The sequence below is a fragment of the Ctenopharyngodon idella genome, chromosome 10 (genome assembly GCF_019924925.1).
Source record: "Ctenopharyngodon idella isolate HZGC_01 chromosome 10, HZGC01, whole genome shotgun sequence".
Taxonomy (NCBI): Eukaryota; Metazoa; Chordata; class Actinopteri; order Cypriniformes; family Xenocyprididae; genus Ctenopharyngodon; species Ctenopharyngodon idella.
Window position 1 is genome coordinate 43,046,384 of NC_067229.1, and position 22,190 is coordinate 43,068,573.

Sequence of the window (22,190 nt, forward strand, 5' to 3'; positions counted from 1 at the left end):
GTGCTTGACTGGCCTGCCTGCAGTCTAGATCTGACTCTTATTGAAAATATATGATCCATCATGAAAAGGAGAATCAGACAATGATGACCACAGACTGCTGAGCAGCTGTCTTGTATCAGATGAGATTGGGAAAAAATTCCACTTGCAAAAATTAGTATCCTCAATTCCCAAATGATTTAAAAGTGTAATTAAAAGGAAAGGTGATGTGACACAGTGGTAAACTTGCCTCTGTCCCAACTTTTTTGGAGTGTGTTACAGACATCAAAATCAAAATCTGTATATGTTTACAAAATACAATTAAGTTGGTCAGTGAAAACATTGGAAATCTTTTGTTTGTACTTTTGTCAGTTAAATAAAAGTTCGAGGTATATACAAATCACAGATTCTTGATTTTATTACATTTTACAAAATGCCCCACCTTTTCTGGAAATGGGGTTGTGTGTGTATGTATGTATATGTATATATTTATATTATTTATATATATATATATATATATATATATATATATATACACACTTTAAAGTTAAGCAGAAATTCGCAATCTTTCACACTTTGTATTTAAAGTGCACATATTTACAGCATCCAAGAAAATTGTACTGTATCTTAAACACGTATGTATCAAAGTTATAAAGAGTATAAAGAACCATAATTGACCCATAGAGGAAAACAGCGTAACAATATTCAGGATGAGAGAGACCAGCTTCATCTCTTTGCCTTCTTCTCAAGCATGTCCATGATAGACGTCGCTTTGCGTTTTACACCTGGACAGAGAAAACAAGAATCAAAATGTCTATTTGAGTGAAGAAAGTTCAGCAGAAGATAATATATGTTTATAGTTTGCCACCCTGCAAAAACTCATTTCCAGGAGATGGCATAATCTAATATAATCTATATCGTAACACAAGTTCGTTCATTCAATAGTATCTGTGAGCTGAAAGTGATGTAGAGTGTGACAAATCCGTACGCAAGTGGTCACAGGAGACACATTTGAAACGCATGATACTGACAGGTGAAAACGGTAATGCAACTTGGCTGACCCCGTGTGATTGGTTCATCGAAAACACATCTTAATACCAGGTGGAAACAGGGCTTCATTCTTGCTCGCTTAATTTCCGGGATATTGTATATAAATCCGGGAGACTTCCAGAGAGGTGGGATGTCTGTATATGTGAATAATATTCATATTTTCAGTCTAAATAATTACCTTTAGTGGTGGTTTTGTCCTCTGGAGAGCGCTTTGCATATGCTGCTTTCATTCTCTGAATATTCTTTTTATGGACAACTTCATGCTCCACAATAGGACGAGGGTAATCTTTTCCCACAATGCACCCTGCTCTCTCCTGAATGCTCCGAGGAGCTTTCCAGGGTTCGTATATGTACTCGGCAGGGAATTTCTTCAGCAACGGAAGGTATTTCCTGGAAGACATGTAAGTAGAGTTGAGTTAGTATTTAGTAAGTAGTTGTTTCACAGATGCTTTTATGTAAAACAGAAACTAACTTGATGTAATCCCCATGTTTGTCGGTTTTCTTTCCAAAGGCGATGGGAGAGTAAACCCTGAAGTACTGATGGAAGAACGCGCTGGCTGAGAGCCACTGCCAGTTTCCTGCATTTAACGACCAATCAGCATCCAGCAGCAACTCTTCAAACACCTTCAGATGACAGGGAGCAGAAACACAGCATGTTAATGATTATATCTGTATTTTTCTAGAAGATAGTTGGTAATTGGGCCCAACACAAACCTTTTGGCCCTCCTCCCAGCTTATCCACAAGTCTCCTCGGGTCAGGAAACAGGCGACCGCGTGCCGGGCCAGATGATGGATCCAGCCCTCCTGACGTAACTGAGTCATGATGGCATCAATGAACGGGAAACCAGTCCGAGCCTGAAATCACACATGCACGTCTTCTGTAGTGAGCCTCCGAAATTTTTTACCAAAACTGAAATTAATGTTTTTATTTATCTGAAAAATAAAACCATATTTATTTAATAATCAATGAATTACTCAAATGTACTTAATAACCAACACTTAAATAAAAACTGAGCTGTATTTAAATAAAGTTTTCATATCAACTTTTTAACTAGATTAAAAAGTTTGTTATGACAAACCTTAAGTTGGCTTGAGAAAGCCTGACCAGAAAGTTTGAAGTAAGTTTTAAAAGCTTGAAGTTTGAAGGTTTTTAGTTTGAAGTAGTTTTAAAGCTTGAAGTTTGAAGCCTGATCAGAAAGTTTGAAGCAAGTTTTGCTTTCAAATCTTGAAGGTTTTGTAGGCCACTGAGTCTATCAGAAAAACAAGATAGATATTCTGGGTGGTCGCTAGGGTGTTGCTATGCTTTGGCTAGGGTACTCTGGGTGGTTGCTAGGAGGTTACTGGGGTGTTGCTATGTGGTTTGTATGGAGTTCTGAGAGGTTGCTGGGCTCTTGCTAGGGTACTCTGGGTGGTTGCTAGGGTGTTACTATATTACTATTCTATTCTGGATTAATATCACATTTATTTAATAATTAATGATCAAGTAAATTAATCAACACAAATAAAATCAGAGCTGTATATAAAAATTTAAATCGTACATAAGGCAGTTTTAATATCAGCTTTTTAATGATATATTAAATCGTTGAAATGTAAACATTTAAACACTGGTAATAAGATTTTTTTTTCATGATTATTTAATGTATGTTTGGATAAATCTGTCACGACATCACTAACAGGTTAAGTAAAAATTCAATGAAAATGTAATATAGTGCTTATGTTTAGCAAAATAAGTTTCTTTCTAGCCAACAAGCTGACACTTTTATAGCACAAAGCTTATTGCAATTATTGGATGGTAAGAACACTACAAATGTTTATTAAAGTTTTGTTCACGCATCAACTGAATACATCATAATAAAATCGGTTAAAAACAATAAATTGATTTTGTCAACTCAAACATGTCAGCTGACATGTTTACCTGTTGTAGTTTATCCACATTGTGTGCACAAAATAGACACTGACACAGTCAAAACACGGCATTTCGGTCAATGATTTTGGCCCTTTCAAAACTTTTTCTGTTGAAACCACAAATTAATTTTGAGCCAAATATTTTCATTTGCCAACAATTTGGTGTGTCACTATATCATTAAGTTTTTAACACATTAATACATTTTAATACTGTTGTGTGTGGATGGGTGAAATGCAGTGCACAAATTCCAAGTGTGGGACACCATACTTGGCTACACGTCACGTCACATTTACAATACATACATTTTAATACATTCAAAAAAGCACAAAAGCTTCACTTTACCTCCCTCCATGCAGCGAGGCGCTCAGGATTGTTTTCCCAGTCCACCTGCACACAGTTCGTGTTGCCTTCCATTCTGTTGAAGTTTGGGATCCCGACGGCAGTCGTGTAAAAAAATTCTCTCCACATCAGCTGGCCATGCAGGGAAACCGGAGGTTCAGAGTGCTTCTTCTGCAAGAGACACACCGCACTATCAGCTACACCAGGATCTTGAACTGTTAAACATCTGCTAGTTACTCAGGTGATGCGTGAGACATCTGCCATACCCCTCTATACACGTCTGTGAGCCTCCACCAGAAGGTGCGTGCAGACAAGCAGCCGAATCGGACATACGGGCTCAGGACGGTGGTGCTGGGGATTAAGGCGTTGGGGGACGTCTGTGGTTTCTCAAATTTGCACACCCACCCCTGCAAAAAGACAAAACCAAAAAAACATTTGGCAAGATTATACTGTTATTAATATTTCAAATTGAATATCTTGATTGATTTCAGCTACTTATGCTTTAAATTTAATTGTATTGAAAATATTTAGAGGTATATATTGCAATTATTGTAGTGCATTTCATGATGTATTATGCTCGCCACAATTAAAATGACTGTTTAATCATTAAGTTAAATGAATTAAAAAATAAAATAAAATTTTACTGACATATTTAGAGTGGGAAACTAATATTTATATGCATTTTTTTTTATGTATGCAGCCTAACAATATTAAAATCTTATTGATTTTCACTATAAAAAATTCTTTCTACAATTTTTTTAAATATATTTATTAATTTATATATATTATATTAGTATATTTATTATGCATTATATATATATATATATATGATTTATTTGTTTATATAATTTATTTTCTTTTATCCTTAACTCTTAATTACTACAAAGCAAAAATCAAATGAACAATTTTTTAAAATTAATATACATTTATAAAATATTAAAGTATATATAGAAATATATAGTATTCAAATATTGTAAATGCATTTATTATTTTTTACACATTATCTTTATTTTACATATTTTATCTAAAGGTCAAACTTACAGTTTGGTTTAAAAAAAAAAACTGACTATTTATTATTTTTCATGTATGGCTTTTATAGGGTTCATAGTCTGCATCCGAAATCAAATACTTCCCTACTATATAGTATGTCAAAAACATGCCAAAAGAGTAGTATGTCCGAATACATAGTATTCGAAAAACAGTACGTGAAATGTCCCCGGATGACCTACAACTTCTGCTGAGATTCGGAAGTGTGCATCCGATGAACAGTTTACCATCCCATCAGGCCACGGGAGGGGGTTTATAAATGGAAGTGACGCAACTGACGCTGGTAGGTCATATGACAGTAACAATATGGCGTTTGTAGTACATCTGAATTTCATTTATACTACCCATATTCATACTATATAGAGTGTACTTTTTAATGGTCATGAAGTAAATTCAAATGTAGTACCTACTCAGACAGTAAGTGATTTAAGATGCAGCAATACATTTCTTCTATTAAAATGCACTGAAAGGTGTTGGGGCATGTACCGTTCTCTGCATGTGCTCATCCAGTCTGCGCAGAGCTTCCTGTTCACCCCCCGGGAACAGATCTGGTCCTAAGGATGATGTATCTAATCCTAGATCTTCAAGAGATGGAATCCCAAACTCCTCTTCATGGTCCTCAGAAAAGGGAGTGGACACACCTTCCAGAGAAAGAGGCATTATGAAGGAGAGAAAATCAGCAACAATCTATAATCTCCTTTAGTATGATGTCCTGATACCTTTCATGTCCTCTTCGGTTAGAGCAGGAACAGGTTTTTTAGGGGGTCCGATAGCCTTCACCACACTCTGGAAGCGAACGTAAGTCAGGGGAGTCTTGCCGTTGTTCTCGTCGATAATTCTGTTTGAAAAAGCAGGTGAGTATTTTCTGTGAAAATCTATATCAAAATATGATTTACAAATTATGATGCATTACCTGCCAATGTTGTAGAGAGTGTGAGAAATCTTTGGAATAACTTCCACGCCATATTCCTTGGCCAACTTCATGACTTCCTGGTCTCTGCTCTGACTGTACGGCTCTGTATCAACCTCAAAAGTCAACCGAGTGATTTTCCATTTCTCAAAGAGCTTTGGAAGGACCTCTGTGGGAGGCCCACTGACAACAAAGAGCCTAGAGGAACAAGAAATCACATAAAAGCTTGAGAAAAACATATTTTTTCCATGTTTGACCCTTAGCTCAAATCTCCATCCCATCTGCAGTTTGTCTTATAACACTATTTTTGCCTCTCTACCTGGAGTTGAGTTTCTTCAGACTGGAGTCCAGGTCCCTGAGAGCTTCAATCAGAAATCTCCATCGATTAATGCCGATGTGAGTGTTGCTGGAGTACCAGGGGTCCAGCAGGTACAGGGGGTAGATGTGTCTACAGTCTTTCAGAGCAGCGATCAGAGCAGGGTTATCATGCAAACGCAGTCCTTTGCGGAACCAGTGAATGGAGTTGTGGCTCATGATCGCAGACCTCCACACAGGTAATCAAAAGGACACTGGAAAAACTGGTATAAATAGTACTTTTACACAAAAGCCCGATTTCACAAATGTGTTTTCTAATGTTGGTTTTAAAATTTACATAGCCTCTTAACCATCACCATCCACGCTAGTGGGACGTTTGCAATTTTATACTTAAAACAATAATATCTTAGTCTAAATATAAAATAATATTGACAAACTATATTTCATTTGAAAGCTTACAAATTGTAGTTTTCATATTCGTAGATTTCAAATGACAGAGAAACAGTAATTTATTAATTCGCAACAACGATATTTTCAGACTCATATAACATGTTTAGACATTTATTTTGAAATAGCAATGAAAATGTTCTTTTTGCATGTCTTTTATGTGTTTGTTAGAGGTTGAATTCAAACCAATTACTGCCATTCTGCCCATACTACTTCTGAATAGGATGTCAGTTTCATAAATTTTATAAAAATTATGGAAATACATGGTTCAATTCACTCAAACCATAGGCTATATGGAAATGGAAGAGTCCTTATGTGGTCACCAATGGAGCCTGGATGGTATCTAGTGGAAAAGTTTGGTACTGCGCCCAAAAAAAAATCTTACTGAAAGCTCAATTTTTGAGATATCAAACTAAAATTTGAAACACAACTTGATTAGATTTTAGATTTTGGCTTTGATTTTCTTGCAGTATTAGAGTAAAACAGTTTTGTAAAATTTATATTTTATATAAATTATAATAAATTATATTTTTACATTTTCACTTCTAAAATAATTTGCCAAGTGTCCCCTTTATAAGGAGACCAAACTTGAGTCTGTGCTCCAAAGTATTAAAGATTTAAAACAATTTAAGCTGGGGTCTGTTCCCCAAAAAATGGGACTGACAGGTAAGGGGTTAAAAAGAAATAATTTTCATATGAATAAAATTAATCATTTCTGTTTTGTTTTGTTTTTTCCTTGATATTTTGTTTCTCTTTTTCTCTCTTTTTTTGTTTCAAAATTGTTTTAAATCAAACTAAACAGTTTAAATGGAACTTAAATTTTATATATATAAAAAAGTATTTTTAAAAAATGAAAATCTTCTCATCCATGTCTACTTCAAATCAGTATCTATCATTTCTGCCTCTTTCACTTTGAACTCATAACACTGTTTGTCTGAACTGCCAATTTCTATTGAAAACATAATTCACTTAAAAAGAGATTTCATATTTCAACTGTATATTAATATTGTTAATGGTAATTAGTTGAATATTCAGTACTACAACAGAAATCAAAATGTTTTTAGATACACTGAAATGAATTTCTGACTCTAATGTGCCTCGTTTCGTTGACATTATTAGTACTACTACTACTATTATTGCTGTTGTTGTTGTTATTGTTATTATTATTAAGCAGTTAATGTGATTCAAAGCTTTGCCAGTGCACAGAGATTATTATTATTTTACAATATGCATTTTCTCTCCTCTGGCTGCGTTTAAAGTCTCTGCAATCAAATACAGTCACAAATTCTGAGACAATGGTGCAGTATAACGAAACACTAAATAATCAATAGCTATTTTAATCTATGAAAAATTATATCAGTACTTACGTGCTTTCTGGTTACGTGAGGTCTCGCTTGCGTTTTGTAACAGCTGCCCTAACGTTACAAAAGATGTGAAATTCAGCAGCACGTGTCTCACAAGTTCAGCCAATCAGACGCTGTTTACATGCCAAGGCACGTCTATGCAAACCAATCAGGATGCGGTCTGTGAGACATGCGCAGAGGTTTTTTTTTTCTGTGTGTTTTACGCAGTGAATCTTGATTGGTTGATTTTCAGCGGGGTGAATCATGGCGGAAAGCGAGAACGACGGAACTGCAAAAAGAGCGAAAACAGATGCGGACAATGAGCGCGGAGACGTGGGAGAAGTGTCTTCCGACAACCCGGTCTCGGACTTTGAAATCACCCGCATTCTGCGCGAATGTTCGCGGGAGAAGAACATCTTCATTCATGGAAAGGTGCGCGTGCAGGAGAAAGATAAGAAATCATTCTGGGAAATAACCAATGACCATCAGAAATCACTATAACTAATCTTTTTACTAATGTTACTAATTACAGATTTACTAGTAACTAGGATAACAGTACTTATGTCTAAGGTACTAGTATCTATTGCAACTTTTCTAGTAGTTAAATACTAGTAGCCTACCTATTTATAGACGCTAAACCAAATGCTCATAATCCTAACATTTATATTTTATAGACTGATAACTTCAGTTATGACTGCTATAATTTATTTAAAATCTCACTAGTATAACTAAGACTAGTACTAGTAGGATTACTTGCTAGCAAATAAAGGCACTACTACTATTAACATAAATATGTTTACTAGTTAGTTTAAAGGAATACATGTTAAAACGACTTGAAATCATATGTTGTGTTTCCTAGGTGAAGGATCAGGATGCTGTTGTGATCCTGGAGAAAACTCCCATCAGACAGGACACACTGTCCGAGTTACTGAAGAGCAGTCAACTCGAGCTGGAGATGAAGAATGACATTTACAGCACATACCAGCTGCAGGCACCAGCACACCTGAATGGTAGGATTACAACATGTTTTCACAAGCTTCTGTCTGGCCATTAAATCTGTTAGGGTTAGTTCACCCAAAAATGAAATTTCTCTCATTAATTACCTACCCTCATGTCGTTCCAAACCCGCAACACCTTCGTTCATTTCCGGAAAACAAATTAAGATATTTTTGATGAAATCCAAGGGTTTCTGAACCACACATAGGCAGCAACATCATTGCACCTTTTGAGGTCCAGAAAGGTTTTAAAGACATTGTTAAAATAGTCCATGTTACTAAAGTGGTTCAACCTCAATCTTATGAAGCAACGAGAATACTTCTTGTGCGAAAAAACAAAACAAAAATAACGACTTTATTCAAAAATTCTTCCCTCCCCTGTCAGTCTCCTACGCAGTTGATGTTGTGAACGCAGTGCAGCGCTTCTGTGTTTTAAGTCAGAACGCTGACTCATTATTGGCCGGCTCCTGCGACAGCATCACACGCATGTGTCGTGCTGCTCACATGTACAGTGTCGGACAAAACTGAGCCGACGTTCGGACGTAAACACAGAAGTGCTGCACTGCATTCACAACGTCAACTGCGTAGGAGACTGACAGGGGAGAGAAGAAACTGTAGAATAAAGACATTATTTTTATTTTTATATTTTTGCACACAAAAAGTATTCTTGTTGCTTCATAACATTAAGGTTGAACCACTGTAGTCACATGGACTATTTTAACAATGTCTTTGATTCTTTTCTGGACCTCAAAAGGTGCAATGACATTGCTGCGTATGTGTGGTTCAGATACCCTCGGATTTCAACAAAAATATCTTAATTTGTGTTCCGAAGATGAACGAAGGTCTTACGGGTTTGGCGCGACGTGAGGGTGAGTAATTAATGACAGAAATTTCATTTTTGGGTGAACTAACCCTTTAAGATATGCAGGATGGGGGACTTGCTTGTAGGCTACTACCCTGTTTTTTAGACATTTACCATCATGTGTTAAGTATCATAAAATACCATGTAATTACAATGGTGCTTATATATGGTAACTATTTAGTTATTGAAAAACTTGCATGACTGCTTGTTGAAAGTCCAAGGCTCCATTACATGCAATATACAAAATCCACACGCATTAAACCAAAAATCCATTTGAAGGTTGATTTATGACCATTACATTTTTCTTGACAGAAATCAAAACGACAGTGGTGTGCCCTGCGACAGAGAAGCATGTCAAGAAGTATTTGCATCAAGAGGTTTTTCTAGTTGAAGAATCAGGGGAGGATTATCGTAACATCACCCTACCGTACATCAGCAGCCAGAGCTTCAGTGTGCAGGTGAGGCTTTAGTGACCTCTGACCCTTCATTTCAGTCTTATTCCTGTACCATGTGTCTCCTTCGTGTGTGTGTGTGTGTGTGTATGTATATATATATATATATATATATATATATACATACATACATACATATATATATATATATATATATATATATATATATATATATATATATATATATATATATATATATACATACATACATACATATACATATATACATATACAGCTTATAACTGCACTGCTCATGTTTGATTTTCATTTCAGTGGGTACACAATATATTGGAGAAGAAAGCTGAGGCTGATCGGATTGTTTTCGAGGACCCAGACCCTGATACTGGTTTTGTTTTGTTGCCCGATTTCAAATGGGACCAAAAGCAGGTGAATTAGCGGTGAATCTGTGTCGTAATGTTTGAGAGTGAATAAAAGGCCTGTGAAAAACAATAATTTCTTCCTCTCTCCAGCTACAAGACCTGTATTTGATTGCCATCGTCCACCGGAGGGATGTTAAAAGTCTGAGGGATCTTACATCAGAGCACCTGCCATTACTCACAAACATTCGCAGTAAAGGAGAGGTGAGCTATGATTCCATCTGTTAAATTCATCTACAAATGATTTTCGTTCACAATGAAGAAAGTGGAACTGTGATTCTGTTGTCCACTAGATGTCACTGTTAATCTGAACATGTAAACCCAACACTATTTCTGCTTGTTCACTATGTGTACTTGCTTTTTAAAATATTTTTACCACATACACTAGTTTGGGGTCAGTAAGTCTTTTACGCTCACCAAGACGGTATATATGTGATCAAAAATGCAGAAAAAAAACACTAGTATTGTGAAATGTTAGTACAATTTAATATAACGGTTTTCCATTGTCAAATATTTTAAAATGTAATTTATTCCAGTGATACAAAGCAAAATTTTCAGCATCATTACTCCAGTCTTCAGTGTCACATGATCCTTCAGAAATCATTCTGATATGCTGATTTGCTGCTCAAGAAACTTTTTTTTATTATTATCAATGTTGAAAACAGTTGTGCTGCTTAATATTTTTGTGGAAACCGTAACATTTTTGATGAATAGAAAACTTTTGTAATATTATAAGTGTCTTTACTGTCAGTTTTAATCAATTTAATGCATCCTTGCAGAATAAAAGTATTAAAGGGGACCTATTATGCCCCATTTTACAAGATGTAATATAAGTCTCTAATGTCCCCAGAGTGTGTATGTGAAGTTTTAGCTCAAAATACTCCACAGATTTTTTTATAGCATGTTAAAATTGCCACTTTTTGGGGTTGAGCAAAAACACGCCGTTTCAGTGTGTGCCCTTTAAATGCAAATGAGCTGCTGCGCTCGGCCTAAGAGGGCGGAGCTTCAAGAGCTGATTCACCGGTGTCAGGAGTCAGTCAGGAAGCACTATAATGTCAGAAACTGCGAATATATGCTGCATGGAGATAGAACAGGTATAGTTTAGTTCAGTTACGGTTATAATTTATATTGTCTTCTTGTTTTTATCCACTATATTAGTACAAGCCTGTTGTACCGTACCCTTTCAACTTTACCAATGAGTTTTATTATGTTTATTGTACTTCACACAAAAGATGAAGCGTGTGTTTTCACTCTAGAAAATCACTGTAAGAGCTTAATAAAATACAGTGCAAGTGTGCATTAAAATATTATCCATAAACTCTCTCTCTCCCTTGCATTATCATCAACATACATAGCGAAGTACACAGAAACACTTGTTACAACTAACAGTAAACAAATACATAAAGACCTTATGCCTTTTCGGGTGGTGCTTAATAAACTGGTAAACTTTATATCCGTAAATCAACTGTAATAAAGTGCTCTCTGCTAGTGTTGTCAAAAGTACCGGTACTTCGGTACCAAGTCGGTACTGAAATTTTGAAAATGTGATGATACCAGCATTTCTGTAGTACCGAGAATCCGGGTATATTCGGTACCCACTGATAGGGCTGTGCCAGTATTTACTTGAATATGACACGAGTGAAGCACAAAGCTTTGTTTACAAAAGAAACAATAGGTTAGCAATTAAATGTGACATCGCAGCCATGGAAACATTTTGGTTCATGACGAATGAGAGAGGTAGGGCCTACGTGAGTCCATAAATTTAAGCTTTGTATTCTGTTTTGCGAATCACGATCTGTTCATTCGATTAGCAGAGAATTTAACAATATTCCATTAGTTATTCCACTAAACATGGAATCTCTGTTTCTTTTGCCAAATCTTCACTCATGCAGGGGATTATAACGTTTCTTCCTTTATAGGCTATTCGCATTCTTTACTGTGGTAAAGTAGAAAAAACACCGTAGGACAGAAACCTTTTTGCTTGCACTTCAGTTTCTATTTAACACAGTTTGTGCTTGTTATTAGACTTCATAAGGCGCGTCAAGTTTATTTGTATAGCGCGTTTCACACACGCTGGTAATTTTTTCTTTCACTTTCCCTGGCAGCGCTAAATCAAATATACACATTCGCCTGAATGTGTGAAGATAAAACTCGCTCTTCAGACCTTTTACAACAAGTGTTAGTTCCTTGTAACATCAGGAGATAACATGAAGATATTATTAAAGCGAAATGGTCTCTTTCCTGCTCGTGTCCCACATTCCTCTCAAAGAGCAGAGCAGTAGGCTATATGATGGATCTTTGTGTAGAAATAAAAAACGAATGTTTTTTTATATATATATATATATATATATATATATATAATTTATTTCATTGAATATACACACACAAACATACACACACGCTCCAAATATTTATATGTATGATAGAATAAAATAGGCTATACAAAATAGTAAAATAGTTCAGATTTTGCTGTGGTACCGAAATTGGTACCGAGAACCGTAAATTTTTATGGTATTGGTACCGACTACTGGAATTTTGGTACCGTGACAACACTACTCTCTGCCGTATCCAGTATCACTCTGGAGACTGTAAGCTGGATCACGAACAGTTTACTGATCTGTTTTGTATTGTCCCTTTGTATTGACATTCGTTCACAAAGAAGTCCGGTGTGAAATGATTCGCGTAGACATAAACGAATTTTGGTAGAGTTGAGGGAGCGTTTTCTTCGAAAACTAAATTAATCCACCTCGTCTTCAGCGGCTCAGATTTCAGGAGTAAATGGAGAGAGCTATGTGGATTAATCCATCCAGCTACAGAACACCTAAAACGCTTGGGAGACATTCTTGTCAGTGCAGCAATGGCGGACTGTACAACTTGCTGTTAACTCGCTCAGGGCGGTTCTATGTTAAAACGGCAGTGTCTGTCAACATTTGTGGGCATTCTGCAAACGGCTTGTTCTGAGACACTGCTTATGATTTATGGGGATTAAAAAAAAAATGAGTGGTTGGATTTTCATCATTATAGGGTGGTTGTGTACACACACTGCCAACACACATTTATAGCCAAATTAATTTTGCATAATAGGTCCCCTTTAATTTCTTTAAAAAAACAAACTTTATGCTCTACGTATGTTGAGCTGTGGTGATCCTGTGGAAGATAAGAGTTTGATTCCAGTCTGCAACATGTCACAATCTCAAAATCAACACCATAAAAAAATACACCACCAGGTTTTTCCAAGTACATTTGTGAGGTGTAGCATGTCTGCATATGTCAAATTGAAATTCAAGTCTTTTCTATATCCACAGGACACCATTCAGCGGCAGTACGGCGTCCCTCCGAGCAAACTGCGTGTGTATCTCCACTATCAACCGTCGTACTATCACCTCCACATCCACTTCACCTCGCTGGAGTATAACGCTCCAGGTTGTGGAGTGGAACGAGCCCACCTGCTCTCCGATGTCATTCAGAACTTGCAGGCAGATTCCAGTTACTATCACAACCGTAGCCTGGCGTTCCCACTGCGGGCCGATGATGGTCTGCTCCTCGGGTTCAAAGAGGCTGGGAAACTCTAGAGACCCTTTTTTTTTTTTTTTTGGGAACTTCAGCTTTTTTTACTTGTTTATTAATGTTATGATGTCGTAATTGCAGGTTAAAGTACACTGACTGCTGACAAGTTTTAAAAGATGCATTATTAAGGTGTTTGTGTTGGTCAGCATCTATCAGTGCAGTGAGAATTGGCATTTACAGTATTCACTCTGTATATTGTAATATGGTCATGTTTTGACCCTTGTTTGTGGTTTTATGTCTAAATTTGGTTTGATTTTATGATCATCTGCATTTTTCTGCAAAAAAGTACTGATTGTTTTTAAATCGTTTGGTTGTGTTTTGTCTGTTGATCGTGTGGATTCAACCCAAATTCATCACCCAAAACCGCAATTGTTTGGTCAGGCTGTGCACCTATCTGTGGTGCGACGTGGTTATTAATTTTAAAGCAGAATCAGATGCCAGTGGGGCCCCAGGCCTTATTCTTTGAGGTTTCAGGGGTCCTTTGAAGAGATTTGGCTGTGACTGACAGAGCAGTGGGCCGCAGTGAAGCTCCTGCGCTGTTTTTAAAACTTCTGAAGAAATGAACAAAACCTACTGTTTTAATATTAGTCTAAAAAGCATAAAGAGTAAAATATTATGAGCGCAACACAGCTGATACTGCTTTCCAGAAAGTTCATTTGCAGTGCACAGATTTTTTTGTTAACAAACATAGTTCTTTGGTTCTGAGCTCATTGTAAATCCAGGGATAGAGGGGCATAAAAAGTCCAAAACTCCACAGCAGAAAAAAAGACTGACTGTTTGTTTATGTGCTACTTGATTATGTGGTTCAACGCTGAGTTTTTAAAGAAGATTTCACTGTTTTACATTGCATAATCAAAGTCTTACAATGCCCTCTATTCACAAGGAATCACAAAATGTGATAGAATTATTTCTGTTTTGAATATCAGCTCAGATAAAACTCTTTCTAAAGGAACATGCAGTTCACCCATAAATGAAAATCTGTCATTAGCTGCTTGTCATATTCTCTGTTTTGGCCTCTTTTCTTACATAAAAATCTATTGTATTGCTTTAGATGACTTGGAAAATAACCCCCAAACTGAATGGACTGCTGTTTTTGGAGCTCAACAACTATTGGTTGTCATCTATGTTAATTAAAAATCAGGTTTGGAACGACATAAGGGGCAGTGAATGATGACAGTTTCCCACTTTCACCTCTCAATCGTTCTCATTAAAGCTTGACATTCAGACTTGATTAATGTTGTGGTGATTTATAAGTTAGAGACTCTCATCTTTGTGTTGTTTCTCTAAAGCACCTGAAGCCAGTTGCAACAAATCCCTTTGGGAAAGCATACTTGTATAAATATAACTCATGGTTTTCTTTCTTTAAGTGTTTTGATGCATCTGGCTACTGCTAATTTCAGTGTTTTCACTAGCTAAAGCTCTTCTGTGCACCCACACATGTGGCTTTAGCTCCTTGTTATATGTTCATTATTTCCAAGTAATTACCAGGTCTTATTACTTATCTGCTGTGATATGTTTGGCAGCAAGATTCAATATTTAGACAAATAATTCCAGAGAAGCATTTAAAACTCCTTAAGAGCTTTAAAACGGCTTCACGGAGGCTCTCCAAAACAATTACATAATTATACCACACAAGTGTTGCTGTCAGACAGAGCCTCTCCATCTACATATATCACGCCGCTCTGCTCTCCAGTTCAGAACAATGCTTTTTTTGCCACCAACATTATAAAGTGTAATTGGAATGTATAGTGAATTTATGTATCATGTTGAAGTTAAATGTGATGGAGATTGATTTTTGTCAAAGTGGGAACTATTTGGCCACCAGCTACTGGTGGAAAATCTTTAGGTAAGTCAAGTATAATTATATTCTATTATTAATTTTGGATTTCAAATGAAATGGGAACAGCGGCAAATCTGCCCTTTTGTACAATGTACACAGTGAATGTTACAATTTTGCTTATATTGGAGATATTTCTGTATTTTACCTGATAATGTTTCTTTCTTTTAAAATTTCCAGATTTTCTGGTTTTAAATGTGATTTTCAATTTGATCTCAGACATTTGGACCAATTATCTCTTCATCACGGCACTTGTTAGTGGGTGGGATATACTGGGCAGCAAGTGAACATTTACTTTGATGTTACTTTGACACGTACCACCTACCTAAGCATTGTTGCAGACCATGTACACCCTTTCATGGAAACGGTATTCCCTGGTGGCTGTGGCCTCTTTCAGCAGGATAATGCCCAGACACAAAGCAAAAATGGTTCAGGAATGATTTGAGAGCACATCGAGTTTGAGGTGTTGACTTGGCCTCCAAATTCCACAAATTTCAATCCAATCGAGCATCAGTGGGATGTGCTGAACAAACAAGTCTGATCCATGGAGGCTCCACCTCGCAACTTACAGGACTTAAAGGATCTGCTGCTAACATCTTGGTGCCAGATACCACAGCACACCTTCAGGGGTCTAGTGGAGTCCATGCCTCGATGGGTCAGGGCTGTTTTGACAGCAAAAGGGGGACCAACGCAATATTAGGAAGATGGTCATAATGTTATGCTTGATCGGTGTATATGGGAATCAATTTGCCATGCTCTATTTGAGCTGCAGAAATTAAACTGAACTCTTTGTTTCTCTCTCTCAAAATGATTTCTGGTTTAAATTTGGTTTTCAGTTTTGTTTCAGACATTTGGATTTCAAAGTATATCAAAGAGCTCTCTCTCACACACACACTCACACACATATAGGGTGAATTCAGGGTGATTGCCATTGAGATGAATTGGAAAAAGTGTCCCAGTCACCTTAAATTCATTCTATACTGTCACTGTTTCTTGCTCTGAAATGATTTACATGATATCAGATGACTGTGGTTTGACACCGTTTGCCAATCTGAGGTTTATCTTACTGCAAGTGTTACAGAGGAAGTTAATGTGGCCACATGTGATAAGTGGTATTTGTGTAGCGCACTAGCAGCGTCTCTTTACCTGAGCGGTTCTGTGTTTTTGAGTGTGCCAGATTGTTTTGAATTATGTGCATGTTCATTTTTGATAAGGATTTAATCAGGTTACTAAAAACATTAGTGCAATTTGTTCAGTTTAACACACTAAATAGGCAAAGAACATCTCAAAACTCACATCATTCTTAATCTAAATTCCATGTGGTGTGACATTTGTTTACATTCAGAACTTAAGCCAGTCTTTATTAAAGTCTTTATTATTTATTAAACTTCATTTTCATATGTTTAACTTAACAAAAACAGTAAACTTAAGAGGTGGACATTTTCACTAAATTTAGGAGTTACTTTAAATCACTGTAAATTTATTATCCAGATCTTAAAACCATTCACATCAGTTTATTTAAATGCAAATGCAGAGATGTGGGGAGTCAGAGGGTTGGGGGGTGAGCGCAACGGGAAATGTGATTCAACGTTTTCTTTGTGTTGTTCTTTGCAAAGCCTGTGCGTTCCCATGGGTACAAGCGGTGAGGAGCTCGACAGCTGAAGTTCCTCTTTTTAAATGGGGTTCCCTGACTGCATTCGAGGGTCTGAGGAGGTATTTGGATAACTAGAACATTGACACTCAATGCAAACTTATCCTGTATGCTATGATAGTTGCTCTTTAATTTAACTTTCTTGTGGTTTGCGTTGGTTGGTTGGTTGGTGAAAGAACTCTAGATCTGATGTGAGGTTTGTTTTTTGGAACCATTTTCTAAGCTGTCTTTGCTTTATAGTGTGTAAACTGTGGCATGTGCCTGGGATTAGGACATTTCATTGAGGATTTTAGCAGCACCCTGATGGTTATATGCTCCTTCATAGCCTGAACTTCAAATAACACTGAAGTTTGCTGGGACGTTTTCAGTTTGTAGGTATGTGGCACATAGTTTTTCACATTTATAGGTGACAAAGAAAGCAATCGTTGCTGTATTGGTGTTGTTTGCTGTGTTTGAGTGGATTATGAGCTGCAGTAAATGCAGTATTTATTTATTTTTTATTTTAATGTGCTTTTCTTACAGAAAGAAAGTTAATTTTTAAAATAAGTTTTAACAGTTGCAAGATATCAATATTATTGATATATTATAAATCATTAAGAGGAAAGATTTTTAAATGTTTTTAGCATTAAAAATTATTTTATAATATGTAATTGTGTATTTTATTATTTCTGCATTTGGGTATTTTTATGAACACATCAGTTGAAGGGCACTATTAAAGTATTAAAGTAAAAATATAATAGTATAGTAAGTATATAATATTTATGCATTTCTGTTTTTCTGCTAGCTGAAAGATGTTCCAGTTCATCCGGAAACAGATTCATAATCACCTTGTGGAGCGGAAAATTATGAAAACACGTCTTGTTACAAAGGACGGCCACTGCAACATTAAATTTGGGACTGCTGAATATAACAACCATTTTGCTTTCCTTAAGGACTTCTGGACTACGTTTGTTGAGATTCGCTGGTGTTTTGTAATTGTTTTATTTGCTGCTGCCTTCACTGGAAGCTGGTTCATTTTTGGTTTGCTCTGGTATTCACTTGCAAAAAGTAACGGAGACTTAGATGTTCTCCAGAACTCTTCTGAATCCCATCAGGTGAAATGTATAGAGAACATTAACAGTCTTACAACCGCCTTCTTATACTCTTTAGAGACCCAGACCACTATTGGCTATGGCGGTCGGGCTCTCACGGGTCACTGCCCGGGCACGGTCGCCCTGTTGATCATCCAGTCCCTCATGGGCACCATCATAAACTGCTTTATGTGTGGACTCATTTTGGCAAAGATCTCTCTCCCGAAGAGAAGAGCAAAGACGGTAACCTTCAGCGAAACAGCGGTCATTTGTCTTTGGAAGGGGAATCTGTGCCTCCAGATACGAGTGGCCAACCTTCGAAAAACTCTTCTTATTGGCAGCCACGTTTATGGAAAGCTTCTGCGGACCACCATTACTCCAGAAGGGGAGACCATCATACTGGATCAGGTGAATATTGACTTTTTGGTGGATGCTGGAAAGGACAATCTGTTCTTTGTTTGTCCACTTACCCTGTACCACGTGATCGACAAATCAAGCCCGTTTTCCGAGATGGCTACAAACACTCTTCAGCAGCAGGACTTTGAGTTAGTGGTCTTCCTAGATGGTACGGCTGAATCCACCAGCTTGTCCTGTCAAGTCCGAACTTCATACCTTCCGCAGGAGATCAAGTGGGGTTACAACTTCCTGCCCGTCATCTCTCGCACCAAGGGTGGGAAATACCGCGTCGAGCTGTCCAATTTTTCCAAAACGGAACCAGTGGTGACTCCGCACTGCGCTTGCTGTTTTCACAACGAAAATAACAAGGAGCTTATTCTCCACCGACACGGACGTGAAGGCATCGATAACCTAGGATTTGATGTTATTGACCTTCAAGACTCTGTTGATGCAACTGAGAAGGGTGATTAAGGACGCTACAGCAGTGACTGATTGAGAGGAACACAAGTATGAAGTAAACATCCTGTGAAAGTTAGAAGCCACATAAAAAGAGAGAGAGGAAGAGGACTCATTATAGACAGTTACGTTCACTAACAAACGGGCTGTGTTTCAAAACCTGAGCTGCCTGTGTAGTCAGACTATTAAGGCATTATTTGTGCTTCTGACAATTATGCTGCTAAGATACCTTGTTTTGATTAAATTGTAATTTAAATTAAATTGTCAGTGGCTCATGGTGGGTAAAGTGAGAGAATTTTGTGTGTGTGTGCGTGTGTCTATCTATCTATAATATATATATAGCTATATATACACATCTCTCTCTCTCTCTCTCTCTCTCGCTATATATATATATATATATATATATATATATATATATATATATCTTAGGGGTGTAACGGTACATGTATTCGTCCCGAATCGTAACGGTTCGGTTCATGCAGTTAGACGCTGAATACAGTCAGTCACAGGCGATCCACACTACAATCCAGAAGGGGGCGCGCACAGTAATGCTTTTTAGCATAACCTATTTTAACCAGCATTAACCACCAATAATCGCAATAAGCTCTGTGTTTTGTTACTTTCGATAAGAAACAAAGTGCCATCTTTCAAATTCTGTCCATTTTATCACGAAATTCAAACAATAAATGCCGTTTTGGCGCTTTTCAACGCCTCAGTTCAAACGGCAGCGTGGATCGTGAGTGAACGCGATCATCTCTTTCTCTTCACTACTACAGAATGAACATGAAGGTATGTTGAAAGGTACAGTACAACTTACTGAAACGTATCATATCTCGTTTAATCGCTTAATCAGTGTTTCAACCGCGGAAAGATGTCAGTAAAACAGTTTGTAAACAATATGTCACGTAGTATTACATTTACCTCAGAAAATCCATTGTGTCAACAGCTTGTTAGTTCGCTAGAGAAATGAACTGTTTCGCTAAATATATGCACTATATTAGCCTATATATTAATTATATTTAACTTAACCTGTTAGTTAATGTAAGGCCTAAATAAATCCATCCTGAAAACAAGTTATGACAGCCACTGTGTAAATGATTATATTTCAACAACGAATTGTAGAAACAGAAGTTAATGCAAAAACTGCCTTATGTGTAATTTACATTTTTTATTATTATTTGAGTGTTGTTGATTATATCTAAAAAATAAATAGCTCTGTAATAGTTTACAGCATTAGCTGAGATAGATTTTTTTATCCTTAAGAAAATTGTAACTATAATTGAATAAATTTAAAGACAGAGACACAGTTTGTTCAGTAAAACATTGTTTAATAAAAAGAGAAAAAAATGTTTTGTTTTCTCACCCTGCTGTACCAAACCCGTACCAAACCATGACTTTAAAACCGAGGTACATACCGAACCGTCATTTTTTTGTACCGTTACACCCCTAATATATATAAATATATATATACCAGTAAAATGTCCTCACAAGTTGGTTGTCATAATATTGCACTATACAAGTGAAGACATTTGCCCCTCACAAGTATATACCTGCACACACTCAAATACATAAACTACTGTTCAGTTATCAATAAGATTTTTATTTAATTTTATTTAATGTTTTTGAAAGTTTTTTTGCTCAGCAAGGTGAGCAGCAGTATTTTATGAAATATTACAATTTAAATAACTGTTTTTAATATATTACTGTCACTTTTGATCAATTTAATCCATCCTTGCTCTCTATATATATATATATATATATATATATATATATATATATACACACCTGTATATGTGTTTTCAAACAAAATTTGGGTCAAAAATGGACAAACCCAAATCTGGGTTGAAACACCCCAACATTTTTTAGAGTGTATGGAGTTGCATTTGCATGATGCACAGACTTGCTGGCTACAAATACAGTTGACAGGGAGGACCCGCACACTTGTGGGTAAACAAAAACCCCAGTTACCATAGTGACCCATTCATTTCTAAGGGAGACGTTCATTTCTAAATGCTGCAGGCATATTTTAAGATGTGTGATTCCACATGCATCTCAAAACCTGTCACTGGTTTGCTTTATTTCACAACAATCATTTTATTAATTTAGCTGAGAACCCCCCCTTTAGAAGCAATTGTTTGCTTCTTTTGAACTGCATAAAAATCCCCAAACCCACAGTGTAAACCTTTCGTTTAGTTAGAATACTGCATTAGAAGACAGATGTTTTTGTAGACATCAGGGCAGCTCTCTAGGTTTTGAAACAGAGTCAATATTTTCATATTTGTGTAAAATTTTACTACGTTTTTCATTGTTTCATCAAGATCTAACTTCTAACAAGAATCAATGGAGAACAAGTTTGGGGAATTCCATTTTAAGTGATTGCAGACATTGACAAGAGACGCCTGCTGAGTGTTCATTTGAGGATCAGAGCAGAAACCAAATTAGATTAAGGAGAAGCATAAGAGTAGTGAGTGGAACCAAGTTCCCCCCTGCCTCAACGTATGTTACTAAATATGATTATATTATTATTAACATGTTAAAGCATTAAAATAATTCAGGACCAGAGAGAGCCCTTAATGTCATAAACAAGCAATTTCATGCACATTCGAGAGTAGATGCGATTTGAGAATGAATGTGATTTTTCTAATTACATTGTAAACATTTTGCTGTGAAGATTAAAATGGACTGACCTATAAAAAGGCTCGTTCACTCTGAACTGAGCAGCTTTTAGAAGGTCATAACATTTTAGAGAGGCTGGAAAGGTTTGATTCTGCATGAATGTCATACATTTTTTATCTTTATTCACTAATGAGTGAGTAATTTCAAAATTACGTAAACAGTAAAGCTTTCTTTAATTAAATGTGGAAGTCTTTTATCCATGTAATGTCCATGAATTTGCTGTTGATTTGAAATTGGGGTTTTCAGAGGGTCCTATTTCTGAAAATCTGACATAGCCTACACTCTCCTGATGACCTACCAGTAGTTTAAGTTATGTTTGACAAAATACACATGCTATAATTCTTTACATAAATATGCACATGGCAAAAAAACAACAACAGCATAACGAACCATCAGATAACATGTACTATGCAGGTTTAGCACATGTATTCTTATCTCATGGTTCGTTATGCTATTTTTTGCCATGTGCCTATGGGTAACACATTTGGTCAAGATATGCTAGCAAATCTTTCAAGGGC

The 22,190-nt window shown here is 36.5% G+C and overlaps 3 protein-coding genes across 4 annotated transcripts; 2 read left to right on the forward strand and 1 right to left on the reverse strand.

Moving 5' to 3' along the window:
• Positions 1–376: 376 nt before the first annotated feature.
• cry5 (cryptochrome circadian regulator 5) lies at positions 377–7,456 on the reverse strand. Its single transcript, XM_051908909.1, has 11 exons — positions 7,358–7,456; positions 5,548–5,806; positions 5,232–5,426; positions 5,038–5,156; positions 4,805–4,959; positions 3,538–3,678; positions 3,275–3,442; positions 1,741–1,881; positions 1,499–1,650; positions 1,205–1,416; positions 377–761 (listed from the first exon to the last, which is right to left on the reverse strand). The coding sequence occupies exons 2-11, from the start codon at positions 5,760–5,762 to the stop codon at positions 703–705; spliced, it is 1,557 nt and encodes a 518-aa protein (XP_051764869.1). The 5' UTR covers positions 5,763–5,806; positions 7,358–7,456; the 3' UTR covers positions 377–702.
• Positions 7,457–7,547: 91 nt separating this feature from the next.
• On the forward strand, positions 7,548–14,817 carry dcps (decapping enzyme, scavenger). The gene is made up of 6 exons (XM_051908915.1): positions 7,548–7,765; positions 8,193–8,343; positions 9,503–9,648; positions 9,916–10,029; positions 10,113–10,223; positions 13,325–14,817. Exons 1-6 carry the CDS (start codon positions 7,598–7,600, stop codon positions 13,589–13,591), a joined length of 957 nt encoding a protein of 318 aa, XP_051764875.1. The 5' UTR covers positions 7,548–7,597; the 3' UTR covers positions 13,592–14,817.
• Positions 14,818–16,946: 2,129 nt separating this feature from the next.
• kcnj1b (potassium inwardly rectifying channel subfamily J member 1b) lies at positions 16,947–21,853 on the forward strand. 2 transcript variants are annotated; one of them, XM_051908914.1, is made up of 3 exons: positions 16,947–17,136; positions 17,315–17,449; positions 17,859–21,853. In XM_051908914.1, exon 3 carries the CDS (start codon positions 17,866–17,868, stop codon positions 19,009–19,011), a length of 1,146 nt encoding a protein of 381 aa, XP_051764874.1. In that variant the 5' UTR covers positions 16,947–17,136; positions 17,315–17,449; positions 17,859–17,865; the 3' UTR covers positions 19,012–21,853. The 2 variants fall into 2 exon arrangements, with proteins under 2 accessions (XP_051764874.1, XP_051764873.1); XM_051908913.1 differs by having other exon boundaries at positions 16,947–17,449.
• The last annotated feature ends 337 nt before the right edge of the window (positions 21,854–22,190 follow it).